General features: G+C 43.8%; 1 protein-coding gene across 1 annotated transcript in view; it reads left to right on the top strand.

Moving 5' to 3' along the window:
- The window catches only part of LOC115088463 (cullin-9-like), a 197,082-nt gene that overhangs the window by 114,054 nt on the left and 60,747 nt on the right, over nucleotides 1-22,281 (top strand). The window contains exon 9 of the mRNA XM_029596737.1: nucleotides 21,169-21,326. Within this exon, the coding sequence (XP_029452597.1) occupies nucleotides 21,169-21,326 (158 nt within the window). The remainder of the gene's footprint in view (nucleotides 1-21,168; nucleotides 21,327-22,281) is intronic.

Raw genomic sequence — 22,281 nt, 5'->3', positions numbered from 1 at the left:
ATACCCCCCCCCCTCATCCCATAATACACCTCCTCCTTCCTTTACAGTCAAACATGTGAGTAATAATCCTTCTACAATCCACAATATTCCACTAACTCCTTGACAAGCATTCTTGTGAATAATTACCTTTCCATACCCCATAATAACCCTACACCTCTTTGACAGCTATGCATGTGAATAATAATCCTTCCCTAGCCCATAATACCCTCCTCATTCCTGACAGCCATACATGTGAGTAATAACCGTTCCCAAACCATAAAATCCCTCCATCTCCATGACAGCTATGCATGTTAATGCTTTCCCACCCTTAATACCATAATATCACTCCTTCTCCTCCCTGACGACATTCATGTGAGTAATATCTCTTCTTTATCCCATAATATCCCTCCTCCTTCCAGACAGACATTCATGTGAGTAATATCTCTTCTTTCCCTGTACACACCCAGATCAGTCCAGACTCCTGGGTTTTGTCTCCCTTCCAGCAGATGGAGACAGAGAATGTTTTACTGACACTGTCACTTAACCTTGTGTAGACAAGGAAAGCAAAACTAACCCACTGAATATAATGTCAACATATATACCAAAAACAGGGGTAAATAAACTTACATGGTGCATCATTAAAAATAATTTTTATTACACAAAAATGTTTTTATACAAAAGATTATTTTAGCTGTGTACAAATTTAAAAAACTTAAACCAATCAGAATATACATAATGTGCATGTCTTCAATTACAATCTCTATAAAGTAATCTTATACACCTATATATTCCTGAGGTACACAGTTCTAACTCTTTCTCTTAATTTAATCACACAAAATACCATACATCCATCACTCATACCCAATGCTTATATACATCATAAAATATTCCCCCAATTAAAATCCCTCAATCTACTACAAAAATATCCCCTCATCAAACTTTTCCACAACAGTGTCCCGTGACTACAATTTCGCTAAAGGTTAAAAAATGGACCCAATTCCAGAGACAATCGGCCTTCCTGGAGGATTCTCCATAGACTTATGGATTTTAGGCACAAAATATATATATATGGTACTAATGGACAAGAAGGAGCCAGATATCTAAATTCCTTTACAGAAATAGATTTTTCTAATAAAGCCAATTCCAAAAACCTTTTAATAAATATCTGTAACTTGCTACCCGGATCATCCAGTGTCTTTTGAAAATACTGTACATCATTCGATTTTGGCAGGAACTACAGCCATTTTGTCTACCTTTGCTACCGTGACTGACAGGGCCTACAGGGACGCTGCCCTGCCCCTACTGCTGTCACCAACTAATTGAAGGCTCTCAGAGCCCCGGGGATCCTGGGATCCTCTGTTGGGGGAGGAGGAGGAGGAGGAAGAGCTCCTGGAGCAGGATCCAGAAGAATCTGGGGATTTTTCCCCAGATTTTGATTTGCTTATGCATAAAGCTTTTTTTGGCAGAAAGGGTGGCTGGATATTGCCATCCCAAGCCACTGGACCTGCAGGAGCCAGTTGTGGCCAAGAGGCTGCATTTGTCTCAATCTGGTGGGGGCGACCAGAATTCGGAGAGTGCTGGCACATCAGTTGCCCCAGGGAAGGCTGATAGCTTGGAAAGCTCAGAGGCTGATGATTCCCTGGTGGCAGATCCGTCCTCATTTGGACGGCACGGACTCTGATGAGGCACGGGATTAAGCACCCTCGGTGGAGGGAGATGATCCGAAAGTGGTCCATATTTTTCACTGGGAGGAACTGTGGCCCTTAATACCATGTGATCTTAATGAACTAGTTATTAAAGAGCCCCAAGTAAATTCGGACCATGAGGGAGTGGGTCCAAAACATTTCCTTTCCACAAGTCAGTGAAGGAGTTAGTGCTTCCGGAGTGGGAGACTCTAGATACAGGCTTGAAGGTTGGCAGAGCCATGGAGAAGTTTCCGTTGCCTGATGCCTTTTGCAGATTCCAAAGGTGGATGCTTCAGTTTCGGCCGTGACAAAGAAGACAACGATTCCAGTAGCAGGTTCAGCCACACTTAAGGTTATACAGGATAGGAAGTTGGAGGTGCATCTCAAGAAGATTTTTGAGGTATTGGCGCTGGGCATTCGTGCTGCAGTGTGTAGCAGTTTTATGCTCTGGGCCAGATTGCGCTGGGTGCAGCAATTGCAGTCCGACAAGTCATTATCTCCGGAGGAGGTGCAGCAGGCTGAGAGGCGGGAGGCCATTGTGGCCCTCGGGGCAGATGCCTTTTAAGATCTCATATGTACTTCCTCTCATTCAGTGATGTCTGTGGTTTCTGCTAGAAGTCTTCTGTGGTTAAGGAACTGGTCTGCGGATGTTTGGTCTAAGTCTCAGCTGAGATCGCTTCTGTTTAAGGGGAAGCTGCTTTTTGGAGAGGACTTGGAGCAGCTTGTGAAGCTTCTCAGAGAGACCAAAGAGCACAAGCTGCCAGAGGACAAGCCAAAGATTGTCAGAGGCTTCTCTTTGACATGGGTTCTTTCCTGGTCGAGCCAGCAACCCCGTCAGTCTTGTCCTTCAGGTGGAGGTCAGAGACAAGGGGCCAGGAGGCAGCAGTCTTAGAATCAGTCCTTTCGAGGCTGTAGACCAGTCAGAAATGGTTCCAGTCAGGGAGCCTCCAATTTCAAGTCCTCCCAATTAAACGAGGCCGGCCCACTCCTCTGTTCTAAGAATTGGAGATTGGTTAACATCCTTTCTCGAGGACTGGGCCAAGATCACGTTGGATCAGTGGGTCCTAAGTGTGATAGAACACGGTTACGCTTTACAATTTGTTCGACCGTTAAAAGATTTGTTCATAAGGTCCCTCTACACTTACAAGCAGAAAAGGAGGGTAGTTTGGGAAACTGTCAATTGTCTACTTCTGTTGGGGGCCATCGTACCTGTACCGGCCCCGAAGAAAGATGTTGCTTTTCATCCGATTCTGAATTTAAAGAAGGTGAATCTGGCGCTCAAGGTACCTCATTTTCGGATGGAAACATTGAGGTCGGTGATTGCTGCAATGCGCAAAGGGGAGTTTTTGGCTTCTCTAGATTTGACCGAGGCATATCTCCACGTTCCAATTTGTCCAGACCATCAAAGGTTTCTCAGGTTCATGACAGTAGTGCTGCAGCACTTACAGTCCCTAGGCTGAGTTGTGAATTTTCCCAGGAGCCAGATGGTGCCATCTCAAGTTTATTTATTTATTTATTTTTAGTTTTAGTTTTTATAAACCGACGTTCCTGTATAAAATACATATCACATCGGTATACAGTGAAATAAAACTGTCGCCACGTGGGCAGCTTACATTATAACAAATAACATTTTAAATAACATTATATATGACATTTTAAATAACATTATAAATACATTTAACATTTTAACAGATAACATAAAGATTAGAGGAGGTTACAGTAAACAATCGGGGTTGATTAAGATTCAATGATGAGCTCTTCAAGAACTTATGGACAACAAGTGGGTCTGGTCAAAGGCTAAACTGATATAGTATTAGCTCATCCTGCTCTTAGTTCTCCGGGAAAGTTCTGGAATTCCTGGGAGTACGCTTTGACACCCAACTCAGGAGAGCTTTTCTTACCGAGGAGCAGATTGTCAAGATCCAGGGACAGATTGGCAGATTGCTAAACAGTGCGATTTCCAGGGTCTGGGATTATCTGCAGGTTCTTGGGTCTATGGCTTCCACTTTGGAATTGGTCCCTTGGGCATTCGCTCATATGTGGCCTCTTCAGTTGGTCTTGTTCTCCAGGTGGAGCCTGGTATCGGAACAATTTCATCTACTGCTGCCTCTTAAGGAAAGCGCCTTGAGGTTCCAAATTGGATAGTGGTCACAACCAATCCCGGCCTATCCGGTTGGGGGGGCTGTATGTCAGGCTCAAGTGGTGCAGGGAGACTGGTCTCTGGAGAAGACTTGTAGTCCATCAACCGTCTAGAGATGAAAGCAATGCATCTAGCATTGCAGGCTTTCTTGCCACTTGTTCAGAGTAGGCCAGTGAGAGTTTTGTCGGGCAATGTGACGGCAGTGGCTTACATCAACCGGCAGGACGGTACTAAGAGTCAGGCAGTGGCGCAGAAGGCCCAAAAATTAGTTCACTGGGCAGGCACCACCTGTTAATGCTGGCAGCTTCCCACATAGTGGGGTTGGAAATCTCCAGATGGATTTCCTCAGTCACCAGCAGTTGGATCCCGAGGAGTGGGGGTTGTCAGAGGAAGCCATGCTCCTGATTCATCGCAGGTGGGGAGTATCATGCATGGATCTCATAGCAACATGCAAGAATGCTAAGGCTCTGAGGTTCTTCAGTCGAAGAAGAGAGCAAGGGGCAGAAGGAGTTGATGTCTCAGTCCTCCCATGGCTGTAAGTGTTCCCGTCGTGGCTGCTGGTGGGCAAAGTCTTGTGAAGGATAGAGCTTCATTCGGGGCAGGAAGTTCTGATGGCATAGGAATGGCCTCATCGGCCGTGATTCATGGATTTAGTCAATCTCGCAGTGGATGGCCCACTACGTCTGACTCATCTTCCCAACCTGCTGCACCAAGGTCCTATATTTTTGGTTCAGGCAGGTCGCTTCTCTCTCATGGCTTGGCTTTTGAGAGGAAGCGCCTGAGAGAAAAGAGGTATCCAGAGGATGTTGTTACCACTTTGTTACAAGCAAGGAAGAAGTCCACCTCCTTGGCATACGTGCGGGTGTGGAAGGTGTTTGAAGTTTGGTGTAAGGAGCATTGTGTGAATCCATTTTGAGCATTAGTGGCCTACATTTTGTCCTTTTTGCAGCAAGGGTTGGTAAAAGGTTTGGCTTTCAACTCATTAAGGGTCCAGCTGGCTGCCTTGGGGTGCCTTAGGGGCAAGAGGCACTGCGTCCTATACTCCAGCAAATACGGTATTTATTTATTTATTTAAAAAATTATATTACACATTTTCTCAACAAACGTTGTACCATGAGGATTACAATTGTAACATAAAAATCAGTTAGCATTAACAAGAATATACCTTGACAAAACATCTTCCTACAGCACTTAAACATTTTAATGTTCCTATCCTGCTAACATCATCTGTTTAACTTTCTCAGCCATCAGCACCAAATAAACATCTATAAACCCCTTACAGAATCTCATTGTATCTGTTCTTTAAGCATTTATTTAATGTTTGCAACAGTACAGTAACTCAGCATTATCAATATAATAAAATCAATATACACAAAACTGCCTGTCACATGACTTTCCCTGAAAGAAACTGCCTGGTTAGCAACACAAACAAGACAGACACCAATTTACTTACAATCATTATTCATCCAGAGACACAAAAACAAGAAACCCATTCACACACAATCATTCATTCAGAGAGACATACAGACACCCATTTACACACACATACACCATTCATCCAGAGACACAGAATCAGGACCGATGCCCATTCACATTATAGGGTTGTGCATTCATTGGTTGATTTGTTTCCGGGGTACAAGTGTATCTTATGAATAAAGAGTATGCACGTACATCTGTTGCTGACCTATAAATGCATACAGTATCCAATGTGTGTAAGTACTCTCCATTTGTGAGATATGTGCGTAGCACCGAAATGAATCGACCAGAGAATGCACATACCTATCATATACATCATTCATCCAGAGACACTCAAACGGGACAAACACCCATTCACACACACATTCATACAGAGATACATAAACGTGACAAACACACATTCATACAGAGATACATAAACGTGACAAACACCCATTCACATACTAGGGATGTGCAGGAGTGGAGGAGTAGCCTAGTGGTTAGAACAGCGGGCTACAAACCAGGGAAACCTGGGTTTAAATCCCACTGTTGCTTCTTGTGACCTTGGGCAATCCTTTACCCTTCGTTGCCTCAGGTACAAAATTAGATTGTAAGCCCTCTGGGGATAGGGAAATACCTACAGTACCTGAATGTAATCCACTTTGAAGTGTTAAAAAGGACAATATAAAAAAATCTAACATAAGTAAATACGCATGCCCATGATCCTGCCATGCAGGCATGGAGAGTGAAATGTGAGCAGATCCTTTTGTAGTATACAAATGGTATTCGTGTCCCGTCCGCGGTAGGTCCACGACCGGGCCTGCTCACCCTTGCAGCTGTGCTCCCAGACCATCCTCGCGGCTGTGGGCAGCCGTCTACGCCTCCGAGCACCTGCTGCCTCCTCTGCTGTTCCTGGCTCCTCCGCATACCTCTCCAGCTCCCGACAGGTCTCCCCGCGTGGGCCGCAGGGAGATGCCGTCGTCCAGTCTCCTATGGACCTTGGCTTAGGCGCTCGTGTGCGCGCCTCTCACACCTTTAAAGGGGCCTCGGCGGGAAACTAGGCTGCGACCCCGGATGATGACATATTGCAGGGCCCGCCACTAGTTCCTTGCCTTGGCAACAGGTCTCCACGTTTGTTCATGTGCTCATTGTCCATCACTCCTGGTTCCTGATCCTGACTTTGTTCCTGGTTCCTGGTTCCTGTTCCTGACCCGTAACTTGGTCCCTTCCTTTTCTTGCCGGACTGACCTTTGGTTTTGAACCTTGCTACATTGGACCACGCTCAGGATCGACCCTCTGGCTTTGACCCTTGCTACGTTGGACCACGCTCAGGATTGACCCTCTGGCTTTGACCCTTGCTACGTTGGACCATGCTCAGGATTGACCTTTGGCTTTGACCCTTACTACACTGGACCATGCTCTGGACTGACCTTCTGGCTTTGACCCTTGCTCCGTTAGACTCTGTACCTTGTCTTGGTCAGCTGCCTGCCCTCACACCAGCCTGCCTTTGACTACGCCTACTGTATCTCCCTGGACTTGGCCTTTCAAGCTTCGGCCTTCTATTATCTGGGCACCACCTCTCTCCACCCAGTTCCTTTTGGCATCCGGGTCTCTGGATCCCTGCCTCTTCTAGACCTACACTGGTCCCTTGATACCTCTGTTGGTCCTCTGCAACCCTTGCTTCTCATCTACTGGGAGTCATCACATGGAGACCCGCCTAAGGCCAGCCGGCCCCGGCACCCAAGGGCTTAACCTGTGGGGAACGAGTCAGCTCCGCCTCCCAATGGTGGGGACCCATGGGGCTTGCCCTACGGGTAGCATCCACCCCACCTTGGGCCAAGGGTCCACTACCAGCACAACAAAAGAATGATTAATAGGGTGTGGGCATGTAAAAGTGAATAAAACAAGGCTTGAGTTTTTGTTTTAAATACAGACCACTGCAGCCATGCATGAGCAGCTATTAAATAAAATTTATTATGACCCAGGCGCTATAGGAAGTCTTGATGGAATAAATCCTCTTTTTCAGGCTGCTAAAACATGTAATGAAACAGTGACCAGAAAACAAGTAACTGAATGGCTTACAGATCAAGATACTTATTCTTTACACAGACCTGCTAGGACAAAAGGTTGGGTTGATATGATGGCTGTATGCAACTTAGTTTGCATGAGCATGCCCAGGCTTGTACATCCAGATGTAGAAATAACCATGTGATAACTAACACATGATAGAGGTCATGTGAGAACATATAGAAAGACAGAACACCCCTCCAACTGGCAAAGAAACAAAGTTACTCTCTTTCTTCCCAGGGTTGGAAGCACTGGATGGGTGTCTTCAATGATGTTTATTGGGTTTTTCAACCAAAACAATACATGATATAGAAAGAACATCACAATTTCTGAACAATATACATAGTGTACATGTAGACATATTAGGTTATATAGAAATCCTCAACCCTCGGGCGGTGCTCAGTGAAGAAAATACAATTGGAGATCAACAACAAGATAAAAATAGAAAAAAACATGAGAGAGAAGCAGGGAGAAAAAAATCTGCTAGGGACTCCAATATTGAAAAAAGCCAATCTCTTGGAAGGCGACCTCCCAATTAAACATGCCAGTGATTTAGAGCAATAAGATAGAACAAACATTCAGGGCAGATAATTGGATTGAAAAACTTAGGGGAGAGAAACTGATTGAATTTATTCCATACAGATATCATATCATGAAATCGTTTGGGTGAGGACATCTTAGCAGAGAGGAATTCAAAGGCAAATAGCTTCATTAAAAAGCGAAACCAATGTGCTTGTTGGGGAAGTGACGAACCCACCCAAGAAGAAAGGATAACTTTCTTTCCCACTAGACTAACTTTCCGTAGGAATATTAAGGAATGTGGGTCTCCCGCTGATAGTGTGTGGGGTAATCCCAAACAGCCAGAGGTTAAGGTCGACTGGGATATGCAATCTAAGAATATTGCTGCAATTTTATCTCACCTTGGCCCAGAAAGCCTGAATGCCAGGGCAAGACCAGAAACTATGGCAGTAAGTACCTGGGGCGACTTCACATTTAGGACATAAGTTAGAGGTAGATTGTTTAGCTAAAAAAGCCTGGTCTGAGGACCAATAAAATTGCCATAAAAACTTAAACTGTAACTCACGGAAAAGGACATTTTCTGTTAAGGTCGGAATGTCACTAAAACATTGAATAATTCTTGAAAAGAGAGATTGAATTCTGGCCATTTCTACCATCTTTCATATGAGGTTTGTAAACCCACTGGGTAGGGCACTTCACCAATGACTTGTTAAAGCGAGCTATTGAAGGTTTATGTTTCTTGTCGCCCAGGATAATATCATGTAGGAGTCTAGGAGGAAGGGCATCTCTAAACAATCCTTCATATGCCTTAGCAAAATGTCGTAGCTGTAAATGAGCATAAAAATCTTGGAGTGGTAGAGAAAATTGCATTTGCAGCTCCTGGAAACTGAGCAGTAATTCAGTTCTCATGGAGAATAATTGAAATATAAATGAGACTCCTCTCCCTCCAATGATGGTAGGCAGAATGACCCATTCCCAGGGTGAATAATCAGTTATCACATATACTTAATACAGAGGTTAACCGAAATGGAAGATTAATATACTTGCAAAGATAGGCCGAAGCCCTCCGGCCAGAGACTCCCAATGTATGAATGTGAAGCTCAGGTGAGATTAAGGAACTTGCTACTTGCAGGATGTGATTTAGAGAGGGTAGATTGTACCAGCTAACTAACTGCTGCTAGGGGACAAAATATGAAGTACCCAGGATCCAGTCCCCTAAGAAATGTAACATACATGCTAAGTTATATAATCTTAAATTGAGGCATCCCAACTCCCCGTGTCAGAGGTTTCATAAGAACTTCCAAAGATATCCTAGCCTTTTTCCCATTCCAGAGGAACTTGTGGAGCAATTTTTCTACTTCTTTGCAATCTGTTTTATTAAGCCAGATCAGTAACATCTGAAGGAGATATAGCCATTTAGACAAGATCATTTTAAAGAGATGGATTTTGCCTAAAAGGGATAGTGGTAAACCCTGCCATTTTTTCTTTTTTAGAGATTGAAACATACCACAAAAATGCGGGCGAACATTAACTGAATATAGAACGTGAGGATCCTTCGGGATCTTAATGCGAAGATATTTCATTTCTTTATCTGCCCATTATAGGGGAAAACAATCTGCCCATAAAGGTCGGACTGTACCTCCCACATCAAGAGCCTCCAATTTATCCTGATTGATCTGCAGGCCCGCAAACTTACCGTAGGCCACCTGTAGCTTTATTAAAGGACCCAGCGAGGTCTCAGGCTTAGTAAGAAAGATCAGGACATTGTCAAAAAATGCAGCTACTTTAAAGACGTTGGCCCTTTTGAAAGCCCATAATGTCCTGCGCTAACTCAGTTTTTCTTAGGAAAGGGTCAATAGCTAGGATATAGAGCAACGCTGAGAGTGGGCATTCCTGTCAAACCCCCCACTAAATCTGAATATCTGTTGATTTATACCTATTTGCGATAATATTAGATAGTGGGCTAGAAATATAGGATATAATAACCCCCTAAAACCCAAATCTCAAAACCGAGAATAGGTAAGGCCACGATACCCAGTCGAACGCATTCTCTGAATCAAATCCAATGGCTAAAGCAGGGATATGATGATAGGTGCATGTAGAAATTGCCATGAGTAAGAACATAAGAACATGCCATACTGGGTCAGACCAAGGGTCCATCAAGCCCAGCATCCTATCTCCAACAGTGGCCAATCCAGGCCATAAGAAACTGGCAAGTTCCCAAAAACTAAGACTATCCCATGTTACTGTTGCTAGTAATAGCAGTGGCTATTTTCTAAGTCAACTTAATTAATAGCAGGTAATGGACTTCTCCTCCAAGAACTTATCCAATCCTTTTTTAAACCCAGCTACACTAACTGCACTAACCACATCCCCTGGCAACAAATTCTAGAGTTTAATTGTGTGTTGCGTGAAAAAGAACTTTTTCCGATTAGTTTTAAATATGCCACATGCTAACTTCATAGAGTGCCCTCTAGTCCTTCTATTATCCGAAAGAGTAAATAACTGATTCACATTTACCCATTCTAGACCTCTCATGATTTTAAACACCTCTATCATATCCCCCCTCAGCTGTCTCTTCTCCAAGCTGAAAAGTCCTAACCTCTTTAGTCTTTCCTCATAGGAGAGCTGTTCCATCCCCTTTATCATTTTGGTTGCCCTTTTCTGTACCTTCTCCATCGCAACTATATCTTTTTTGAGATGTGGCTACCAGAATTGTACACAGTATTCAAGGTGCGGTCTCTCCATGGAGCGATACAGAGGCATTATGACATTTTCTGTTTTATTCACCATTCCCTTTCTAATAATTCCCAACATTCTGTTTGCTTTTTTGACTGCCATAGCACACTGAATAGACTATTTCAATGTGTTATCCACTATGACGCCTAGATCTATTTTTTGGGTGGTAGCTCCTTATATGAAACAAACAGTAGTTTGATAATATGTGAGCAAGCCACCTCCCCTTTACAAAACCTACTTAGTGTTCCGAAATAAGGTGGGGGAGAATGACTCCCACCCTGTCTGCTAGGACCTTTGCCAAGATTTTCAGATCACAGTTAAGAAGTGAGATGAGCCTATAGGACACAAGAGATAGGGGTCCTTCCCCGGTTTAGGCAACACTGTAATATATGCCTTGTTGAAATAATGTGGGAAGGATCCCCATTGTAACGCATCCCCATAGAAGGATGTTAGAGGGCCTATCACTTGTGTGTTAAGTAATTTATAGAAGTCATAGGAAAAGCCATCTGGGCCTGGAGCCTTCCCTACTTTGCTCATGCTAATCACATTCAGTATTTCAAAGGGTTGGATGGGTCTATTAAGAAAGGTTAAGTGGGTCTCTGATAATTTTGGCAAAGGAAGGTTCTTGAAAAACCCCTCTTCATCTTGTGGGCCCCCTGGAGTATCATCAGTGTAGAGAGTTTCATAAAAAGCCCTGAAGACTTTGTAGATGTTGGCCTTTTTGGAAATTACCAATTCTTGAGTGGATTTCATGCGATTAATGAAGATTCTCCCCTTATAAGACTTGACCAAATTAGCGAGATATCTTGCTGCCTTGTTTCCGAAGCGGAGGACATTATGCTCAGAGACCTGCAAAGACTTTTGTGCTCTCTGCTGTAGTTGTGAATTTAAATCTCTTAAAATGGAATGGTAGGCGAGGTTATGTTATTTATTTAATTCTTTTTAATATACCGATGCTCAAGACCACGTCTTATCGTACCAGTTTACATCACAACCAGGGGAAAAACCATAAATTATGAAAATGAAAGTTACAATGAACAGGGAGAATAATTCAGGACCATTGAGAGTAGAAGGAATTAGATTAAGAAAACGCTTTTTAAGGAAATGTTCTGGAGATGGGTGGGTAATAAATTTTTGTTTAGCAATTTTTAACTATAGAATGGTATTATTTATCCTACATCTGCGAGAAGACACAAAGGATCTGGGTAACTATAGACCAGTGAGCCTGACTTCAGTGCCGGGAAAAATATTCTCAAGATCAAAATCGTAGAGCATATAGAAAGACATGGTTTAATGGAACACAGTCAACATGGATTTACCCAAGGGAAGTCTTGCCTAACAAATCTGCTTCATTTTATTGAAGGGGTTAATAAACATGTGGATAAAGGTGAATCAGTATATGTAGTATATTTGGATTTTCAGAAGGCGTTTGACAAAGTTCCTAAGAAAACTAAAAAGTCCTTTTGTGGATTACAAACTGGTTAAAAGACAGGAAACAGAGAGTAGGATTAAATGGTCAATTTTCTCAGTGGAAAAGGGTAAACAGTGGAGTGCCTCAGGGATCTGTACTTGGACCGGTGCTTTTCAATATATATATAAATGATCTGGAAAGGAATACGACGAGTGAGGTTATCAAATTTGTGGATGATACAAAATTATTCAGAGTAGTTAAATCACAAGCGGATTGTGATGCATTACAGGAGGACCTTGCAAGACTGGAAGAGTGGGCATCCAAATGCCAGATGAAATGTAATGTGGACAAGTGCAAGGTGTTGCATATAGGGAAAAATAACCCTTGCTGTAATTACACGATGTTAAGTTCCATATTAGGAGCTACCACCCAGGAAAAAGATCTAAGCATCATAGTGGATAATACTTTAAAATCGTCAGCTCAGTGTGCTGCAGCAGTTAAAAAAGCAAACAGAATGTTAGAAATTATTAGGAAGGGAATGGTTAATAAAACGGAAAATGTTATAATGCCTCTATATCGCTCCATGGTGAGACCGCACCTTGAATACTGTGTACAAATCTGGTCGCTGCATCTCAAAAAAGATATAGTAGCGATGGAGAAGGTACAGAGAAGGGCAGCTAAAATGATAAAGGGGATGGAACAGCTCCCCTATGAGGAAAGGCTGAAGAGGTTAGGGCTGTTCAGCTTGGAGAAGAGACGGCTGAGGGGAGATATGATAGAGGTCTTTAAGATCATGAGAGGTCTTGAACGAGTAGATATGAATCAGTTATTTACACTTTCGAATAATAGAAGGACCTGGGGCATTCCATGAAGTTAGCAGGTAGCACATTTAAGACTAATCTGAGAAAATTCTTTTTCACTCAGCGCACAATAAAGCTCTGGAATTTGTTGCCAGAGGATGTGGTTAGTGCAGTTAGTGTAGTTGGGTTCAAAAAAGGTTTGTGTTTAGTTTGTGGCATAGAGTGGATTCTTAGTCGCAGTGGTGATGACTCCTCCCATGGGGAGGGGCCCCGTGAGGAACCACAGCGATAGGCTAGACTCAGAGAGCAGACACTTGAGAGGAAAAGCTTTATTGTACTGCTGTAGATAGATGGTACTTGCGCAGGAATGGATGGCACAGAAGTCCAGCAAGGTGCCAATAAGCTCAGACAGTCTCAGAAGTGAAGTCTCACCCGGATGTACTAGGTTGGTAGTGTTCCGCGGAGTGGGATAAGCCGAACCTGGAGGGTGGAAATGGAGAACTGGAGCATAGAGGTACTCACTGAAGAGTAGTGCAGGAATCCTCCTAGTAGGTGTTGAAGGTGGGACCAGAGGTCCATGGTGCAGGATACGCTGAGCTGTTAGGCCCTCGGAGTGAGTACCTGGGAGCACAGATGATCCTGAAAGAGAAGAGACCCCCAAGGAGCAGTTGTATTAGTTAGAAGATCCTTTCTACTGGCTCTACTTGACATCTCAGCAGCATTCGACACAGTGAACCATTCAATCCTCATCAACCAACTTTCCAACATCGGCATCGCTGGACCGCCCTCAACTGGTTTAAATCCTTCCTCAATAATAGGATCTACAAGGTCAGAATAAATAATAACGAATCCCACCCCGTATCTTCCACTCACGGAGTACCCCAGGGTTCGTCTCTCTCCCCTACACTGTTTAATATTTATCTCCTACCACTATGCCAGCTCTTACAAAGTCTTAACCTGACACACTTCATTTACGCCGACGACGTACAGATCTTGATCCCCTTCACAGATCCGATCTCCAAAACCTTAAATTTCTGGAATAGCTGCCTTCAATCCATTAATCTTCTCCTTTCCAGCCTCAAGCTTGTCCTCAACACTTCAAAAACAGAGATCCTCGTCATCACCCCAAATGACTCCAACCCACTCGTCAGCAATACTGTCATACCATCAGTAAACCATGTGAGAGACCTTGAAGCAACTCTAGACACCCGCATGAACTTCAAAAAGTTCATAAACAACACCACCAAAGAAGGCTTCCACAAGTTACATGTTTTAAAACATCTCAGACCCCCCTCCTATACCTTCATGATTACCGATCAGTCCTTCAGGCCATTCTGTTTTCAAAAATTGATTATTGCAATGCATTACTCCTAGGCCTTCTGGCCTCCACAACAAAACCTTTACAGATGCTCCAAAATGCGGCAGCTAGGATCCTAACCATTTCAAGGAGAAGAGACCATATCACACCTATACTCAAAAATTTACACTGGCTCCCCATCAACTTTAGAATATTGTTTAAGGCTCTGACCATTATCCACAAAACCATCTTCCTTCAACCCACTCTACAACTCATAATTCCACTCAACCTTCACACATCTACAAGACCAATCAGAACGGCCTACAAAGGATCTCTTCACGCACCCCCTGCTAAAGCCTCACTTCACCCCTCCATTCGGAAACGTGCCTTGTCTACTGCCGGACCCTCTCTATGGAACTCTTTACCTCCAGAGCTTCGCCAGGAACAATGCCCTGTCTCCTTCAGAAAGAAACTGAAAACCTGGCTTTTCAAACAAGCCTTCCCAACCAGTAATAATGCTAGCCTCCCTGCTAGATTCTCATCCCATTTTTCCCTTCCTCCCACCCTTTGGGTCTTTTCCCCCTTCCGGTACCTCCGACCCCCCCCCCCCCTTCCCCTTAGCCTCATCCTCTCTCCATCAATCCGTCGCCCTACACATTCAGGTCTACCCACCTTAAAAACTATTGGTTATATGATCACCTATGAAGAGATTTAAAAATTGTTGTTTGTTTACTGTTAACCTAAGAAATCGTTCACCTAGTTACTATTTAACTCTACTTGTTATCTACTCTATAGTTGCGCTATGTTAAGCTATTTTCTTCCTCTCATAGTTATCCTGAACTCATTACCCTATTTCATGTAACTTTCTGATCCTATATCGTTGGTTTTCCCATGTTTGATGTAAACCGGTACGATAAGATTTTTATCTTGAGTATCGGTATATTAAGAGATATTAAATAAATAAATACATACATAAATAAATAAATAAATAGAAGATAGAAACCCTGAAGGGTAGTTGGAAGCGAGAGGCCCCCGAGGAGCGGGTGCCCAGAGCTTCTTCAGGAGCGAGATACCCCGGAAGGTAGCGAGGAATCCAAGCGTGAAGCTTAGAAGCGGTCAGAGTAGCTAAACCGAAGTCCTTGCTTACTCGTTTGTTAGGAGCATAGCGGAGGCTTAAATTCACGGAGGTATTGACATCATGCGGTGGGGACGCCCCCGAGGTTCCCACCATGACGTGTAGATAAGCATAGGCAACGTGCCCTAGGAGGCCACAGGAATGAGCATGGCGGATGGGGTTGCCCATGCTGTGTTGGAGATGTCGAGGGTTTTGGCACTCGGCACCGGAGGCAGCCATCTTACCCATGGAGGAGGAGAAAGGTAAAAAAGAGGTGAGGCAGAGCGGTCGCAGTCATCTACGATCAGCGGACGCAACAGTTTGGATAAGTTCTTGGAGGAGACGTCCATTAACGGCTATTAATCAAGTTTTCTTAGGGAATAGCCACTGCTATTAATTGCATCAGTAGCATGGGATCTTCTTGGTTTTGGGTACTTGCCAGGTTCTTGTGACCTGGTTTGGCTTCTGTTGGAAACAGGATGCTGGGCTTGATGGACCCTTGGTCTGACCCAGCATGGCAATTTCTTATGTTCTTATGATTTCCCCCTCGAATTACTGCTTTCCCCATTTCTCAGAAAAGCCAGGGGGTTGCCCAAGTGCTCTTGATTATGAAGGGTAAAATCCTCCCAATGTTTCTGGAGAAATGACTGAAATTCCAGGTCATTATGTAAAAAACTTGGGAATTTCCAAAAACATTCCCCAGGTTCTACAACAGAAAACTATAGATCGATCCAGATCACGGCATGATCAGAGATGCCTTGGGGGCCTATTACTGCTTGAGTTACTCCAGGAGAGGGAGGCATGGGCTCTGGAAACATGGGTGTAGTCTTTCTCTTCAGGATGAAGAACCCACCTAGAATCTAAAAGACCCAGTTCAGCACATAAAAAGGCCACCCCCTTGTCACTCCTGCAAGATTTAGAAGGACCTGAAGGATATTTATCCAAGTGTGAATCATGAACAAAATTATAGTTCCTTACCACCATCAGGAAACCTTGAGTATGCAATGTTAGTTGGGTGAGAACATAGACAAAAAAATCATGAGAATAATTGTTAGGAGCATATAAACTACATCTAGAGACCTCTTTTCCATGTAGAGATCCTGCAACTTGCAAAACTTTACCATCCATATCATGACAACCTTTGTGCACCTGAAAGTTAGCCGATTTGTTAATGAGTATACAACCCCTGCTTTTTTGTCCTTGGCAGCAGTAACATAGCAGGCACTTACCCATCCCCATGTCAGCTTTTTACTTTGTCGCTGTGAGATGGGTTTCTTGCAGACAAGCAATGGTGGCATTACATCTCCATAAATGAAGCAGAACTTTTTTTTCTTTTTATGGGGGAACCCAGACTGTTGACATTTTAAGAAATCACCCGGGTAAGGTCACCAGACATGCCAATTAGTGTAAAGGAGGTATAAAGAGAAATAAATTGGGAAGAATGCTATATTACTCTGCCAAGGCCCGCAGACATGTTTCTAGCAGAAAAGAATGCCCCAGAGATCCTAGACATTCCATTAGCAACCTAACACAAAGGTCACACTGCAACATTCCCAGGTGTACAATCCATACCCACTCCCAAGCCCTTCCCCCCTTATCGAAAAATATCTTAAGCATCTTCCTCAGCCATAATTGACCCCGAGAACTAAAACCTAAAAGTACCCTCCCCCCTACCCTTCCCCAAATCCCTTCCCATACCCTACAAACCTTCCAAAAAAAACAACAATCCCTGAAGCAAATAGGGGAGAGAGGTCATGTTTAGATGTGAGCAGGTGTCGCGCCCCCAAGAAAAAGTAAAGATTAAAATAAGGGAAAATCTTGAAACTCAGAAGCCACGGAAGAAATCAGAATCACAATAAAAATAAAATATGAACTAGAACAGAGAAGAATCACGGCGCCTACTAGGTAGTAAATTAGAGATGACAAAAAAAAAAAAGATAAATGATACTGAGAAAGAGAAAGGAAAATGAAAAATAAAAGCAAAGAAGCAGACAAAAATGAAAACAAGAATGAGCAGAGGGGTGATAGCCCATGGGCGATCCAAACAGAATATGAGTAAACAAAGAATAAAGAAAAAATAATAATAGAATGAAAATAGGATAAAAATGAATTATAAAAATAAGATGCAAAAATATGGGGAGTTAAGAAAAAATGAGAGAGAATACGATAAAATAAATTAAATTAAATAAGTGAAAATGTGGAGAAACAGAGTAGAGCCCCATGGCATCTCAGTCCAATAGTACAAAAACATGTTGCTGCCTTAATGAAGCGAAGCCTCCACTCCTCAACAGGGTCCTGGCGCCTCGTGGGAACATTCTACAGTAGAAATAAAAAAAGGTTTTATAAAACACCAAACTCACAATTGAAAAGTCTGCAAGAAATTAAGAGTCCAACAGAATTGAAGATTTCAGAAGCTCTCAAACTTGATCAAGTTTCCGGAAAAAGACAGATCCGAAGAAGACCATGTGGCGGCTGCCATTAACTGAATTGAAGTAACACCTGAGGCCAGGAAGAAGAAAAATTCATCCTCAGTTGTGTCAGCAATAGCACAGAGTTCAGAAACTTCCGGGCATCTTCCACAGAGTCAAAAAACCTGACCCGATCCGTGTGCCTGAGCTTCAAACTAGCTGGAAACTGAAGGGAGAATTTTATCTGTTTTTTGATAAGCTTGAAGAACAGTCTGTTTATGGGCAAAGTTCAGAATTTTCGCAATAACTATTCTCGGACAGGAGTCCTATTCCTTCCACAGTCCCAAACAGTGGGCCCTTTCGATCCGAAGAACTGAGTCCAGCTCTGGAATGTTCAAGAACTCTGGCAGCCAGGACTCCAAAAAGGTCCCAAGATTTCTATCTGCAATAGTTTTTGGGAGGCCAAGAAATCATAGGTCAGAGCGTGGATCTATTTTCTAGATCATTGAGTTTGGCGGCCTGCTCTGCTACTGTTTTCTCCAGGGTCACCATTTTAGCAGAAGCTGCAAGGGAGTCATCTTCTAAGAGGGAGACTCCTCCCTCAATTTGTTCAAGATGGGGATTTAGCTCAGTCAGTGCAGCTCGCACCTCCGTGAGCTGCACCAAGATTCCTGAGAGCTTATCATCCAGATCCGTCAAAACGACTGCTTTGATCACCTCCACTATCGCGTCGGCCACTTTTCCATCTGCAGGTCTAGTTTGCCACCATCTTAGACTCTGTCCCTCAAGGTTTCTCTTTCTTTCTTGCCGCTTTTTATGGGCAAGCCAGACAGAGAGCGCTACATAAACGGCACAATTGACACATACACAAATGGAGCCAAGCAATATTAGGTGAGAAACAGCTCTGGAGCAGCTAAGAAAAGATGATATTGAGAGCGTGACACCTGGAGTCCGGTGAAGCGCATCTTACCTGGCTCACCGCATCTCGTGAACCCCCAGTCGTTTATTTTATGATCTCTTTGTTTTGATGGGAGGGGTCCCCTGAAGCAGGATGCTCTGTGCTTCAGACAGGAAGGAAGGCAGCTAGAACTTCCTCCTGGATCTTGAAATCAAATCTTACCAAAAACTGAAGATAATGCCAGAGTGTATCCTTGCAGTGGGTCACTGGCACCCCCTTCCTCATGAAGGGTATGGAGGGAAGGTCTTCCCTAACCTGCACAGCCCCAGACCCAGGGTTCCCCATTCCCTGGGCCCAGGAGCTCTCAGGCTCAGTAAACCTCCGACCACTTAAAATAGTAAATTCCAAAAAATGTGCCCAGAGGGCAAAATCCAGATCTGGCAGTAAGTGGACTGGAAAGGAACACCCCCCAAACCTGGTCAGGACCACCAAATAGGGCTTGCTTGGCTCCTCTGACTGGGCTTACAAAACAACAAATGATAAGCTCATATCTACCTCCTTAATTTGTGCAAACCAAAAGAGAGTTACCCCCCGCCCCCTCGCCCAAGCTAGGAAGCTGCTATATATCCTACCCAGGGGGATGGCCATTCCAGACCCCACAGAAGGAGGGGTTGAATTTGACTGGATCCTCCCCACTAAGCATCCTATACTAACTAGCTAACCTTACCACCCAGTATTTACTTGTAGCATGACCATAGAGTCCATTACATACTCTTTCAGATAACAGAAGATCTAGAGGTCGCTCCATGAAGTTGGCAAGTAGCACATTTAAAACTAATCAGAGAAAATTCTATTTCCCCAATGCAGAATTAAGCTCTGGAATTCATTACTGGCAGATGTGCTTAGGGTAGTTAGTGTAGTTGTGTTTTAAAAAAGGTATGAATAAGTTCCTGGAAGAGAAGTCCATTAACAGCTATTAATCAAGTTGACATAGGGACATACTTATAGCCTGGATTGGCCACTGTTGGAAACAGGATGCTGGGCTTGATGGACCCTCGGTCTGACCCAGTATGGCATGTTCTTATGTTCTTTTGTTTCTCTGATCTTTGGGAAGGGTAAGAATGGCAGTTGAAGGTGTACATGTATGTGTGTTGTTCAGTGGGTTTAGGTAGAGCGCAGGTTTTGTGTTTTCCTTGGGATAATGTCTTCAAATGGGTTTCTTTTGTACACAAAGTAATATAAAGGTAGGGCAGAAAACTCAGTTGTCCTTTTTCAAAAAGGTTTATTTAACTTCTTTCAGATGTAACATAGGATACTCCAGTTTCAATATAAATTACACAGTCCACCCGACATGGGCAATGTTTCATAGGACAACTGCGTCGGGAGAGACCATATATCAAGGGTTAAATAAATCCAAGGGTTAAATAAATCCGATAAAGAACCTTGTTTACAAACAACTAACGAATGAATGTTCCCTCAGTTTGTGTCCTGTTCTACAAAGCACAGAGGTTTCCAGCTGTGTACCCTCAGTCGCTGTGTCCTGTTCTACATAGCACAGAGGTTTCCAGCTGTGTACCCTCAGTTACTGTGTCCTGTTCTACATAGCACAGAGGTTTCCAGCTGTGTACCCTCAGTTGCTGTGTCCTGTTCTACATAGCACAGAGGTTTCCATCTCTTTCACTGACTCGTTGAATCTCTGGAGGTATAAAGGTTTCCAGCTGTGTACCTTGGGTTACTGTGTCCTCTTCTCCATAGCACAGAGGTTTCCATCTCTTTCAATGACTTGCTGAATCTCTGGAAGTATAAAGGTTTCCAGCTGTGTACCTTGGGTTACTGTGTCCTCTTCTCCATAGCACAGAGGTTTCCATCTCTTTCACTGACTCACTGAATCTCTGGAGGTATAAAGGTTTCCAGCTGTGTTCCTTGGGTTACTGTGTCCTGTTCTCCATAGCACAGAGGTTTCCATCTCTTTCACTGAATCTCTGGATGTATAAAGGTTTCCAGCTGTGTATCCTGAGTTAGTGTGTCGTATTCTCCATAGCACAGAGGTTTCCATCTCTTTCACTGACTTGCTGGATCTCTGGAGGTATAAAGGTTTCCAGCTGTGTTCCTTGGGTTACTGTGTCCTGTTCTTTATAGCACAGAGGTTTCCATCTCATTCACTGAATCTCTGTAGGTATAAAGGTTTCCAGCTGTGTTCCCTCAGTTACTGTGTCCTATTCTCCATAGCACAGAGGTTTCCATTTCTTTCACTGAATCTCTGTAGGTGTAAAGGTTTCCAGCTGTGTTCCCTCAGTTACTGTGTCCTATTCTCTATAGCACAGAGGTTTCCACCTCTTTCACTGAATCTCTGTAGGTATAAAGGTTTCCAGCTGTGTTCCCTCAGTTACTGTGTCCTATTCTCTATAGCACAGAGGTTTCCATCTCTTTCACTGACTTGCTGAATCTCTGGAAATATAAAGGTTTCCAGCTGTGTATCCTGAGTTAGTGTGTCCTATTCTCCATAGCACAGAGGTTTCCATCTCTTTCACTGACTTGCTGGATCTCTGGAGGTATAAAGGTTTCCAGCTGTGTACCTTGGGTTACTGTGTCCTCTTCTCCATAGCACAGAGGTTTCTAGCTCATTCACTGGGTCACTGTGTATGCTTTTCTGTAGGTCAGTGAGCAGTTTGCTCGTTACATTGATCAGCGGATCCAGGAAAGCTGGATGGACTCCTCCAATAGAGAAACACTGAGACAGCTGCAGCAGTTTCTTGAGCCCATGCTGTTCCTCTCTGGCCTGGAACTCGCCAACACTTTTGAACATTTTTACAGGTAAGACCTTTATTCCCTGTCTCCATCTCAACTATGGTCATTCTCTTCCAGACAAATAAAGTGCTGGCACTGATAATAGTGTGTGGAATGTCTTCTTGACTAGGAGACTTGTCTGGTTACTGAGTATGCTGCTAATCTGTCCCATGATGGTTTTCCAGAATACCGGAAAGATCCGGCTGGAGAGTGTGGTGCTTGTCTCTCCCATGATGCTTTGTGTTTCAGGTATTACCTGGGAGACCATCTCTTGATCCAGGGAAAGGTCAGGCTGGAGAGTGTGGTGCTTGAATCTCTCATGATGCTATGTGTTTCAGGTATTATCTGGGAGACCATCTTGTGACCCAGGGAACAGTCAGGCTGGAGAGTGTGGTGCTTGAATCTCCCATGATGCTTTGTGTTTCAGGTAGTATCTGGGAGACCGTCTCTTGATGCAGGGAAAGATCTGGCTGGAGAGTGTGGTGCTTGTCTCTCCCATGATGCTTTGTGTTTTAGGTATTATCTGGGAAGACCGTCTCTTGACCCAGGGAAAGATCTGGCTGGAGAGTGTGGTGCTTGTCTCTCCCATGATGCTTTGTGTTTTAGGTGTTATCTGGAAAACAGTCTCTTGATGCAGGGAAAGATCTGGCTGGAGAGTGTGGTGCTTGTCTCTCCCATGATGCTTTGTGTTTCAGGTATTATCTGGGAGACCATCTCTTGACCCAGGGAAAGATCTGGCTGGAGAGTGTGGTGCTTGTCTCTCCCATGATGCTTTGTGTTTCAGGTATTATCTGGGGGACCGTCTCTTGACCCAGGGAAAGATCTGGCTGGAGAGTGTGGTGCTTGTCTCTCCCATGATGCTTTGTGTTTCAGGTATTATCTGGGGGACCGTCTCTTGACCCAGGGAAAGATCTGGCTGGAGAGTGTGGTGCTTGTCTCTCCCATGATGCTTTGTGTTTCAGGTATTATCTGGGAAGACAGT

Source organism: Rhinatrema bivittatum, chromosome 3 (assembly GCF_901001135.1).
Source record: "Rhinatrema bivittatum chromosome 3, aRhiBiv1.1, whole genome shotgun sequence".
In the NCBI taxonomy this organism is placed as follows: domain Eukaryota; kingdom Metazoa; phylum Chordata; class Amphibia; order Gymnophiona; family Rhinatrematidae; genus Rhinatrema; species Rhinatrema bivittatum.
The sequence above is the reverse complement of the archived record's forward strand: the minus strand, read 5'-3'. Positions and strand labels throughout refer to the sequence as shown.